The sequence below is a fragment of the Podarcis melisellensis genome (assembly GCF_964234715.1).
Source record: "Podarcis melisellensis genome assembly, chromosome: 4".
Taxonomy (NCBI): domain Eukaryota; kingdom Metazoa; phylum Chordata; class Lepidosauria; order Squamata; family Lacertidae; genus Podarcis; species Podarcis melisellensis.
In genome coordinates, this window is record NC_138531.1 from 104,112,259 (window position 1) to 104,124,766 (window position 12,508).

At 49.5% G+C, this 12,508-nt stretch overlaps 2 protein-coding genes across 2 annotated transcripts; one reads left to right on the forward strand and one right to left on the reverse strand.

Moving 5' to 3' along the window:
• Positions 1–122: 122 nt before the first annotated feature.
• Positions 123–1,097, reverse strand: LOC309368843 (olfactory receptor 51G2-like; the record flags this gene model as incomplete). The annotated part of the gene is made up of 1 exon (XM_081909151.1): positions 123–1,097. The coding sequence occupies one exon, from the start codon at positions 1,095–1,097 to the stop codon at positions 123–125; it is 975 nt and encodes a 324-aa protein (XP_081765277.1).
• A 9,611-nt stretch (positions 1,098–10,708) lies between these two features.
• Positions 10,709–11,695, forward strand: LOC309368844 (olfactory receptor 52B2-like; the record flags this gene model as incomplete). Its single annotated transcript, XM_081909152.1, has 1 exon — positions 10,709–11,695. The coding sequence occupies one exon, from the start codon at positions 10,709–10,711 to the stop codon at positions 11,693–11,695; it is 987 nt and encodes a 328-aa protein (XP_081765278.1).
• Positions 11,696–12,508: the final 813 nt, after the last annotated feature.

A 12,508-nucleotide genomic window follows, 5' to 3' on the forward strand; every position in this document is an offset into this window, starting at 1 on the left:
TAACCAGAGCATGTACCACTCTGGCCAGACAGTCCGTGGGCAGGGAGGGTCTCAGCCTGTGTACCAGATGGAGCTGGGAGACAGCTGCCCTGGACACAGAATTGACCATGACGAAACCCCTCTCACAGTCGGAGCCTGGCCCCTGAGCCCTTGCGGCAGAGCATCCCAAGGACCCTCCTCCGTATCTCCTTGGTCTTGACGCTGTAGATGACAGGGTTGAGGACTGGAGGGAGGAGGAAGTGCAGGTAGGACAGCAGCAGGTAGACTTGGGGAGACGCCTTCCTCTTCTTCCCAAACCTGTGGATCATGGAGAGGCTCAGGAGCGGCGTGTAGAAGAGGAGGACAGCGCAGAGGTGGGAGACGCAGGTGTTGAGGGCCTTCAGGCGCTCCTTCCAGGTGGCGATGCTCAGCACAGTCCTCAGGATCAGGCCGTAGGAGAGCAGGATGAGGACGGAGTCCAGGCCCAGCGTGGAGAGGAGGACAAAGAGGCCGTAAGCGCTGTTGGGGCGAGTGTCCGAACAGGCCACCTTGAGGACGTCCGGGTGGACGCAGTAGGAGTGCGAGAGCGCCTTGACCCCGCAGTACTTGAGCCTGCGCAGCATGAAGGGCAGAGGCAGGTGCAGGATCACGGCCCGGAGGACGATGGCCAGGCCCATCTTGGCGATGGCGGAGCCAGTCAGGACGGAGGCGTATCTCAGAGGGTTCCAGATGGCCACGAAGCGGTCAAAGGCCATGGCCAGCAGGATGGCGGACTCTGTGACCGAGAAGGTGTGGATGAAGAAGAGCTGGGCAAAGCAGGCCTCGGCCCTCACCGCCCCGGAGCGCAGGAGGAAGACGCTGAGCATGGAGGGCAGCGTGGAGGCCGAGAGCGCCAGGTCAGCCAGCGCCAGCATGGCCAGGAAGAGGTACATGGGGGCACAGAGACCCTGCCCTGCGCGGATGGCGGCCAGAATGGTGGAGTTGCCCACGAAGGAGACGAGGTACATGGCGCCCAGTGGGAGCATCAGCCAGCTGTGCGCAGAGCCCAGTCCAGGGATGTCCCTCAGGATGAAGATCTGCTGAGTCTCCTCGCCCTCCGTCCAGTTGGAGAGTGACATGGGACCTCTCGTGTCTCACCTGGGGATTCAGAGCACAGGGGAAACATGGCAAAGCTGGAGAGGAAATCCTGCAGGATCAGGCCAGGGGTGTATCTAGACCTAGAATCATGGAAGTGGACAACTGGAGGGGAACTCAGGGGTCCTCTAGTCCAGCCCCCTGCGAGGCAGGAAGCACAGCTTAAGCATCAAAGAAAGATAATAATAATAATAATAATAATAATAATAATAATAATAATAATAATAAAAAATTTTATTTATACCCACCCTCCCCAGCCAGAGCCAGGCTCAGGGCGGCCAACACCAATAAAATCACAGTAAAAACATAACGGGAAAAAGGAAAATCAATTTAAAATACAGGTTAAAATGCAATTTAAAATGCAGCCTCATTTTAAAAGTGGCCGATAAATCAAGACCATAAGGGGAGGGAAACATAAGGGTCAGACTGAGTCCAAACCAAAGGCCAGGCGGAACAGCTCCGTCTTGCAGGCCAGGCGGAAAGATGTCAAGTCCCGCAGGGCCCTGGTCTCTTGTGACAGAGCTTTCCACCAAGTCGGGGCCAGTACTGAAAAGGCCCTGGCCCTAGTTGAGACCAATCTAACCACCTTGCGACTTGGGACCTCCAAGGTGTTGTCATTTGTGGACCTCAAGGTCCTCCGTGGGGGATACCAGGAGAGGCGGTCCCGTAGGTACGAGGGTCCTGGGCCGTATAGGGCTTTAAAGGTCAAAATCAGCACCTTAAACCTGACCCTGTACTCCACCAGGAGCCCGTGCAGCTGGTAGAGCACTAGGTGAATATGATCCCGTGGCAAGGACCCCGTCAGGAGCCTCACCGCGGCATTCTGCACCCGCTGGCCATCCAACCTCTGCTTAAAAACCTCCCAGGAAGGAGAGCCCACCGTGTATTCCACTGTCAAACACTGTTAGAAAGTTTTGTTTCCCCCCCAAATGTTTAGTCAAAATCTCCATTCTTGTAACTGGATGCCAAAGGTTCGAGTCCTGCCCTCCAGAGCGGGAGAAAAGAAGCTTGCCCCCTTCTGACAGCCCTTGAGATATTTGAAGGTGGCGATCTTATCACCTTTTCCCAAGCATCCTGTTCTCCCAGGGGCCAGCTAGATGCCCATCATGGGAAACGCGCAAGCAGGATTTGAGCACAAGAGCAGCTCTTCCCTCCTGCGGTTTCCAGCAGCTGGGATCCAGAAGCATCTCTGCCTCCAGCTGTGCATGCACATGGAAGCTCATACCAAGAACTAACTTAGTTGGTCTTTAAGGTGCTACTGGAAGGAATTTTTTTTGTTCCAGCTGTGCAGGCAGAGCAGAGCCATCCTGTCCAGGAGCCATCGATAGCCCTCTCTTCCCCCTTGAATTCCTCCAATACCCTTTTAAAAACCATCCAATTCAGTGGCCATCATCGCCTACTGTGGGAGGGAGTTCCACTGTTTAACTCTGCGCTACATGAAGAACGACTTCCTTCTATCTCTATCCAATGTTCGGCTTCCCTGGACGTCCACAAGTTCCATCATTATGAGAACAAGAAATGCAGAGACGGGATAAATGAGCTACTGACTTAACTCAGCAGGTTCATTAGGAAAGGAATTGGGGGTGGGGTGGGGGACTGGCGCTATCACAACACTATTTTGCAGAGCTATGGTGCAATCCCATTTGGGCTGCTTTGTACAGTTCTGGTCCCCTCCCCTCCAAAAGGAGTTGGAAAAGATGCCGTGCCCCTTGGTCTCCCACAATGCCCCTCTTCCCTCCGGCTAGCTTGGGTAACCTGGGGAGAGAACTGCAAAGACCTGGTGAAGAGAGCATAGCAGAGGTTATATTTTCTGAGAATCCTCCGGAAAAACAATCTCTCAAAGGACCTGTTGATGGCATTTGACCATCGTGCTGTTGAGAGTGTATTAACTTATGGTCTGTGTGTGTGGTCTGGGAGCTGCAAGGTCAGGGGAAAAACAATGCTGTCCAGGGTTGTAAAGACTGCGGAGAGAATAATTGGGTGCACTCTTCCCACCTTGTATCAAATCTACGCTTCCAAGTGCCATAAGAAAGCTGCAGAGATCGTGCAGGATAGTGCACACCCCGGAAATGATCTCTTTCAGCTTCTGCCTTCTGGAAGAAGGTCCGGGCTTATAAAGACCAGGACCAGCCACCTGAGAAACGGTTTCTATCCAAATGCAATTTTGGTTTTAAATGCAGTGTGAGGAGTCTCTATGGGAGTATATTGTATTTAAAAATGGGGTATCAGAGTTTTTAGGGGGCTAACCAGGCTGGGATAGCAGGCTTGTTGGGTTTTGAATGTCTGATGTTGATTTTTCAATTTCGTTGTTCTGTACGGGGCAATGACAATAAAGATATCGTATTGTATCATAGTGTGAACCCTCAACATCGCCCCAGCATGGAGCAAGCTGGTCTCTGTGCGTCCATCTCACACCCACCTCTCCAGCTATCGTTCTCCTACCTGGTGACCAGGTGAGGAATAGGCCACCCATGAGCCTGGGTTGTCCCATCAGGGGTGTAGGAAAGGGGGGGGCTGGCCGCCCCAGTTGCCATAATGGAGCAGGGGTTGACAAATGGTCAAGGAACAATTACTGTCCTACTAGGGCAGTTCATAAAAATCTCTTTTTTAAAAAAAAATGCCTTCTTGAAAGGTCTTATCTTACTGCACTAGGTATTATACAGCTACATATGAAATTTCATGCATATCAGTTAATATCTTGACCCTCCTCCACAAAAATAGCTGTTTACTTGGCCGTTTTCCTATGTTGTGAAGGCTGAAATTTCAACACAGCATGTGCCTTTGCTAGACTCTTCTCGGGCACCTGCTAAAAGCATTCTTCTTTAGGCAAGCATACCAAGATGCTTAGGAAGTAATTTTAATCTTAATATTTTAGCTTTTGTATGTTTTAAAGTAGGGTTGTTAATTTTTCTTGATTTTACTGCTGTGGTGTTGTTGTTTTTTTTGGTAAACCACTTTGCAGGTTTTTAAAAAATAAATATTAAATAAATAAACAATAAATATAAATATAAAATAACGCAAGCCAAAACACAATCCATCCTGTAGATTTAAGTATCTGTCCATAGTTGCCTACTTGTTATCAGAGGCTCAGAATGCACATTCCTTTGTAAGAAAATATGAAATAACGTAAAACCATTTTTGCAGGGGGGAAAGAACAAAACCCCAATGGGGGGGGTGACAAGAAGTTTTCCGCACCAGGTACCACCTGACCTTCCTATGCCTCTGTGTCCCATCCCTTAGTTGTAGCTGCCGCAACCAAGCTCCTCCTTTTGGGATGCTGAGGAGGATATTTCAGTGGCCAGCAAAGGTCTTACAAAGAGGGCTGCCATCTGCCTTACTGCAGGGCAGATTCGAGGGTAAACCATAATACGTGGAAGGAGACTGCCCCTGCGGCTTGATGGAGGTAGAAACTCTCTCTCATGCCTTGTTACGCTGCCGTTTCTACAGGGATATACGCTCTGTATTTATTTATTATCCCTGCAAAAATATCTGAATGAATCCAAACGTCAATGTCTGAAATCCCTGGTAGAGGACAAGGATCCTGAGATCACGTTAAAGGTAACCAAATTCTGTGTGATTGCCATAAAACCTAGGGAACAAGCTATACTATCATAATTATTAAGGCTTTATAAGATAATTTTAGGTTATATGTTAGTGACCACGTTTTAATTTATATATTTTTTAACTGTTGCTATATCTGTTTTGTCCCTGTTGTAAAGGTAAAGGGGCCCCTGACCAATAGGTCCAGTTGCGGCCGACTCTGGGGTTGCGGCGCTCATCTCGCTTTATTGGCCGAGGGAGCCGGCGTACAGCTTCTGGGTCATGTGGCCAGCAGGACTAAGCCGCTTCTGGCGAACCAGAGCAGCGCACGGAAACGCCGTTTACCTTCCCGCCGGAGCGGTACCTATTATCTACTTGCACTTTGACGTGCTTTCGAACTGCTGGGTTGGCAGGAGCAGGGGCCGAGCAACAGGAGCTCACCCCGTCGCGGGGATTCAAACAGCCGACCTTCTGATCTGCAAGTCCTAGGCTCTGTGGTTTAACCCACAGCGCCACCCCCCACCCCTGCTGATAATAATAATAATAATAATAATAATAATAATAATAATAATAATAATAATAATATCTCATCCAATCCCCTGCAATGCAGGAATATGCAGCTGTCCCATACTGGGATCAAACCAGCAACCTTGGCATTATCAGCTCTAACCAGTTGAGCTACCTAAGCTCAACTATCCCTGTTATGTTGTTTGTTGTTTAGTCCCTGTTATGTTGTTACTGTCCCTGTTATGTTGTTTGTTGTTTAGACCAGAGCATGCCAGGCACTCCTGTCTTCTACTGCCTCCCGCAGTTTGGTCAGACTCATGCTGGTAGCTTCGAGAACACCGTCCCTGTTATACCTAATTGCAAATGCATCCCTATCATGTTTTGTGACTTCCATTAATATTGTATGTGGGCTGAAACTGGTCAGTGACCGAAATAATAAACTTCAATTCAACCATAAGAAGATAAGAAGAGCCTTCTGGGTCAGGCCCAATGGAGCCCATCTGGTCCAGCATTCTCTTCCCACAGTGGCCAACCAGATGGATACACTCCAGTAAGACCTGAGCATCCTCTGTCCTTCAGAACAACTGGCCTTCAGAAGCATCCCTGCCTCTGATGTGGAGGGAGAGCAGAGCCATCCTGGCCAAAAGCCAGAGCCAGAGCCAGTGCCTGGCATGCTCTGGTCCAGGGGGTCACAAAGAGGCAGACACGACTAAACGACTAAACAACAACAACAAATGCTGCAAAACTCCATCAAGAGGGGAGTCACTCCAGACTCTTGGCCTCTTTTCTGAACCGTTCGAACCATACGCCGATTAAAGGACGGCTTTGTTTTCTCTGAACCAAGTCATCTGATGTTCAGCATCGGCTCTTTGCAAACTGGGCTCTTGTTTCCTTTGGCTGATCTGCTCCCAGCCTCCCTGGCTCGCCCCCTCACCCAGGTCACCCAGACAAAGCCCCAACATGCCCCCCCCTCCATGGGGGTCTTTTCCGCCCCAGCCTGTTCAGCAAGCAGCCTGTGTGACTTACTCGAATCCTTGCAAGAGGGTCCAGAGGAGTCTTGTGCCAGGAGGGGCGTCCTCATCTCCTGCCCTTTGCAGGGTTTATAAGCTGTTGCACCATCTCCCCAGTGGGAGCCTATAATGGGCCGGGGATTTGGAGGGGGGGCAGCTGGGCTCTTGAAGCTGAAGGGTTCAAGCTGCCTTTTCTGTCTGTAGCCTGAAGATGTATGTTGTTGTTGTTATTTAGTTGTTTAGTTGTGTCCGACTCTTCGTGACGCCCTGGACCTGAGCACGCCAGGCACTTCTGTCTTCCACTGCCTCCCACAGTTTGGTCAAACTCATGTTTGTAGCTTCGAGAACACTGTCCCACCATCTCGTCCTCTGCCTTCTCCTTCTCCTTGTGCCCTCCATCTTTCCCAACATCAGGGTCTTTTCCAGGGAGTCTTCTCTTCTCATGAGGTGGCCAAAGTCTTGGAGCCTCAGCTTCACGATCTGTCCTTCCAGTGAGCACTCAGGGCTGATTTCCTTCAGAATGGAGAGGTTTGATCTTCTTTGAGTCCATGGGACTCTCAAGAGTCTCCTCCAGCACCAGAATTCAAAAGTATCCATTCTTCGGCGATCAGCCTTCTTTATGGTCCAGCTCTCACTTCCATACATCACTACTGGGAAAACCATAGCTTTAACTATACAGACCTTTGTTGGCAAAGTGATGTCTCTTTGTTGGCAAAGAAGATGTATAGGTGGTACTTAATACCCACCAAACTAGCAAAGATGTACAATTAATTAATTAATGATATATTCCTTAAAGATAGAAACAAAAATTACGGATTTAATCATGATAGATCAGTACTGGAGACTGGGGTATTACAAGGTCATACAAAGATGTTGTCTAAAGTATATGAATTTTTTTGTTGGAATGGCATACAAAAGATGAAGTAATTAAGGAGATCATGACTAAGTGGGCAATGGACCTAGGATATAATATCGAGTATGAGAAATGGACAAGACTATGGAGTTTAGGAATAGAATTTACCACATCCATGACCTTAAAAGAGAATTTGTTAAAAATGGTGTATAGGTGGTACTTAACACCCACCAAACTAGCAAAGATGTATAAAATGAAAAATAAGAACTGTTGGAAATGCACCGTAAAAGAGGGAAATTTTCTCCACATGTGGCGGTTGTGTGACAAGGTGAAGACTTTTTGGGATAATGTGTATAATGAGTTTAAAAAGATCTTTAGGTACACCTTTTATATATAAAAAAACCCCACAGGCATTTTTGCTAGGAATGGTTGGAGAGGACATTAAAAAGGAAGATCAGAAATTCTCCCTGTATGCCACAACAGCAGGAAGACCGCTCCTCGCACCGAGATGGAAACAACCGGATATTCCAACAATTGAAGAATGGCAACAGAAAGTATTGGAGTATGTGCAAATAGCAAGGCTAACTGGAAAAATCCGACAGGAGGATGATGAGAAATTCCAAAAATAACGTTTATGGTAGAAATTTGGTTAGACCATAAGATGTAATGCTGTGATATAATAAGGATTGTATGTTTAAAGTGTAACACAAAAACTTATTAAGGAATTGTAGACATTTATAGAATGTATATATAGTAAACACACTCAAGTAAGAATAACATAGAGAAGCCAGAAGAGGGGTGAGGGAAGTTAATTCAGATAAGATATAGATTGTAAGGAGAATAATATTGTTAAACTGTATTGTGATTAAGATATTTGGAAAAAAATCAATAAAAATTATTGAGGAGAAAAAAACACAATCTGCCTTTTCTGGTTTGGAGAAAAGGCAAGAAGGAGTAACACACTAGAACTCCTGCGCAATGTTGGGAGATTGCGGACAGAGAAAAGAAAGTCCTTCTTTGGCGCAACACAGACTTAAACTATGGAACTCCCTGCCACTTGAATGGCTTGAGAAGAGGAGTGGAGGGATTCATGGAGAAGAGGGCTTTCGATGGCCGCTGGCAAGGGTGTTCTGGGACATTTGGCCCCTAGAGGCGAAACCCCCGGCTCTCTTCCCTGCCCCCTCCTGCCCCTCACCGCCCCAGGTGTCCTCCTCTGACATTGCACCCCCACTCTGCTGCCACGTGTGTACAGTTGGCCCACCCCTTACGTGAGGATTTTGTTGGGAGGGGGTCTGCATGCACAAAACCCAAATCTTGCAAAGTCAAGAACCCCCAGAACTGCCCCTGCGCCCAGCGAGGGAAAGGGCTGCTTCCTGGGCTCTGGGAACATTTCCTGAGCCCTGTAAGCAAGAAAAGATCACTGGGTGGACAAGCGGAAGCAGAATAATAAGTAAACGGAAAGCAGGAACCGTGGGCCCCCCCTGTTCTCCATTTATTCGTTTATCTCCCCCTTTGTTGTAAATGACCTGCTATCATTGTAGCCCTTCCAGGCACACTTTTCAGAAGCCAACCGCTGAAGCCCAGGGCCAGCCCACGACTTTGTGGCACCTGATGCAAATGACAAAATGACACACGTGCCCCCCTCGCTAGGAAAGAAGGGAAGGGGCAAGCATCTCGATCATGAAGAAGGAGGAAATAAAGATCCTCATCAGGATCTGCTGCCCTGCACCCCAAGGGTCATCTAGTCCAACCCCCTGCAATGCAGGAATCTCAACTCAAGCCCATCCAGCCTCTTTTCGGAAACCTCCATGGAAGGAGAGTCCACCACCTTCTAAAGAAATCGGTTCAACCATCAAACAGCTCCTACCCTCAGAAAGTCCTTCCTGATGTTTGGTTGATGGTTTTACAATATACAGTCGTCCCTTGGTTCTCAAACTTAATCCGTTCCAAAACCAAAACATTCCAAAACCAAGGTGTGCTTTCCCATAGAAAGGAATGCAAAAGGGATTAATCCGTTCCACACTTTTAATAACAATCCCCAAAGCAGCAATTTAACATGAATAATATTATCTAATGAGACTATTGATCCATAAAATGAAAGCAATAAACAATGTGCTGCAGTCTCACAATCAGTCAGTAGCTGAACTGTGTTTCACACACACACACACACACACACACAGCCACAAAAACACAAAATAAATAGCAAAAACAGACAGACCTCCGCGTAACACTCCAAACAGAAGTGTGGCACTCAAATCGGAAGCGTAACACTCAAAAAGGAGCATGTTCAACTTCCAAAAAAAGTTCGCAAACCAGAACACTTCCTTCGGGGTTTGCAGTGTTTGGGTTCCAAGTTGTTTGACAACCAAGGCGTTTGAGAACCAAGGTACCACTGTATTCTCCCTGCTTTTATTGATCATGATAGCAGCATGGGTTAGATGTGCGAATCCTCTTTCGACCTCTTTGACTGGAGATTCATCTCCCCCGTTTTTGGACATGGTGCAAATGCCCCCCCCGGCAGATCAACTTTACAAGCACCCCTGCATTTATTCCTGCATCGCAAGGGGTTGGTCTAGATGGCCCTGGGGGTCCCTTCCAGCTCTACAATTCCTTGATCCAAGAAAAGCCAGGCCAGGCAGCAGGGCAGCAGCTCAGAGCGGGAGACGGGAGGCGACAATCTGTCTGAGGGGCATCCCTCCCTTTGGTGGGGCATCTTTTCCATGGGGGAGTCATGGGAGCAGGTGGCCAGGTTCCTCCTCTCCCAGCAAGGGGCCTCCACCTGCTGCAGCTCCTCCCCACCTGCTCCTGGCCAAGGGGGAGGCTGCGGAAGCCAAGAGTCATTATCCGGATACTGTCCCCAGATGAAGCCACCGGGGAAGAGAGCAGAAGGAGCTTTGAGAGCTGGAGGAGTGGGGGCTGCAGACTCCCTTGCTTCCTCACCAGCTGGGGTGGAGGAGAGGAGAAGTCCTCTGCTCAGTTGCGGCTGGAGACGTCAGAGGATAAACGAGGCCCTGCCCTGCTCCCTCCCCTCCCAGGCAGAAGCTCATCCATCCAGGAGAAGGAGGACCTGCCTGGTGAGTCAATGCTAGCCACTGCTGTATCGCTTGGAGAACAAGGAATTTCATTTCACCCTCAAAATTAAGCACTAAAACTGAACCAAGGAATGGAAGCTGATTGAACAGTTGAGGGTGGTGGGTCTGCTTAGCCTGGAGGAGACCGAGAGATGGCATGAGAGCCATCTTCAGGTATCTGAAGGGCCCTCACATGGAAGCTGGAGCAAGCTTGCCTTCTTCTGCTCCGGAAGGGAAGACCCAAATCAACGGATTAAAATGGCAATAAAGGAGATTCCGACTAAACTTTAGGAAGGGCAAGAGCTGTTTGACAGTGGAATAGACTGGTGGCCTCTCCTTCCTTGGAGGTTTTTAAGCAGAGGTTGGGTGGCCACAAGTCAGGGGTTCTGTAGCTGTGATTCCTGCATTCTAGGGGACCGGACTCAGTGTCTCCACAGGATTGAGGATTCCATCTCTACAATTCTATGAAATCCAACTTGTGAATCGTCAGGCTGAGGACGGAATGGACTGAGGTCGCTCTTTCCATTCCTCCAACCTGCCCAGTTCCTTCCATTCTGCCTTCCTCTCTCAGAAGCTACCCTCTTCCAGACTCCACCTCGGTGGGTTGAGATATCATGGAGACAAGCAAGACACTCCAGGTTGCTGAACCTTCCTCTGCCAACCAGAGTGCCTTCCACCCGGCTTCGTTCATCCTTCTTGGGATCCCAGGCCTGGAGGCGTATCACAGCTGGATTGCCCTCCTCTTCTGCCTGATGTACATCGTGGCCCTTTGGGGCAACTCTTCCCTGCTGTACATCATTGCCACCGAGCGCAGCCTCCACCAGCCCATGTACCTCTTCCTGGCCCTGCTGGCTCTGGCAGACCTGGCCTTGTCCTCCTCCACCGTGCCCAAGACCCTGAGCGTCCTCCTCTCCCTCTCCAAGGAGATCTCCTTCCAGGCCTGCCTGGCCCAGATGTTCTTCACCCACCTCAGCTTCATCGCAGAGTCCACCATCCTGCTCGCTATGGCCTTTGACCGCTACGTTGCCATCTGCCGACCACTGCGCTACGCCACCATCCTCACCCGCCCCGCCATCGTGAGGGTCGGGCTGGCAGCTCTCGCCAGGGGCTTCTGCGTGATGCTCCCCACAGTCTTCCTCCTCCAGAGGCTGCCGTACTGTGGGCACCGGGAGATGCCTCACTCTTACTGCGAGCACATGGGCGTCGCTCGCATGGCCTGTGCAGACATTGGCGTCAACATCTGGTACGGCTTGGCGACCACCCTTTTGTCTCCCGGCCTGGACGTGGTCCTCATTGCCGTCTCCTACACTCTGATCCTCAGGGCGGTTTTCCGTCTCCCATCCAAGGATGCCCGCCTCAAGGCCATCGGGACGTGCGGCTCCCACCTGTGCGTCATAGTCTTGTTCTACACCCCTGCCTTCTTCTCTTTCTTTGCCCACCGCTTTAGCCACAGCACCATCCCTCAGCACCTTCTCATTCTCCTGGCCAACATCTACCAGCTCCTCCCTCCTGTCCTGAACCCCGTGGTCTATGCGGTCAAGACCAAATGCATCCGGGAGAGGCTGGCTCAGGCCCTCTGGAAAGCGGGGAAGGGGTGCTGAGCTTGGGGTGCTGAGCTTGGGGTCCCTGGAAGTGTGGGTGTCTGTTTTGCTTGTTTGTTTTATTCATTCGTTGGAAGCACTGCAGGGAATGGACCGGGTGGAGTATCTTCCAACTCTACAGTTGGGTGATTCTGTGATTCCGTGTCCTGTTCTGCCCCCTAAAATGAGGGAATGGGTTTTGCCTGGAAAATAACAGGAAATTCTGATGCAGCAGCAGAAAAAAACAAACCCTAACAACTCAAAGCTATTCTAGGCTGTATCAACAGAAGTCTAGTGTCCAGATCAAGGGAAGTAATATTCCTGTTCTATTCTGCCTTGGTCAGACCACACCTGGAGCACGGTGTCCAGTTCTGGGTACCACAATTTAAGAAGGATCTTGACAAGCTGGAACATGTGCAGAGGAGGGTGACCACAATGATCAAGGGTCTGGAAACCAAGCCTTATGAAGAACGGTTGAAGGAGCTGGGCATGTTTAGTTTGGAAAAGAGGAAACTGAGAGGAGACACAGTAGCCACCTTCAAATATCTGATGGGCTGCCACATGAAGATGAGGTCTTGGGCACTGTGTTCAGTTTAGAAGGTGTGCAGTGGAGGGCAACCAAGATGACTGAGGGTCTGGAAACCAAGTCTTATGAAGAACTGTTCAAGAAGCTGTGTATGTTTAGCCTGGAGGTGAGAGGATGACCATTTTCTTAAGGGCTTTTGCATGGAACATGGAGCAAGTTTGTGTTCTCCTTGGACGGTAGGACTTAAAACCCATGACTTCAAGTCACAAGAAATGAGATTCTGACACCAGGGAGAATTTCTGTTGGTA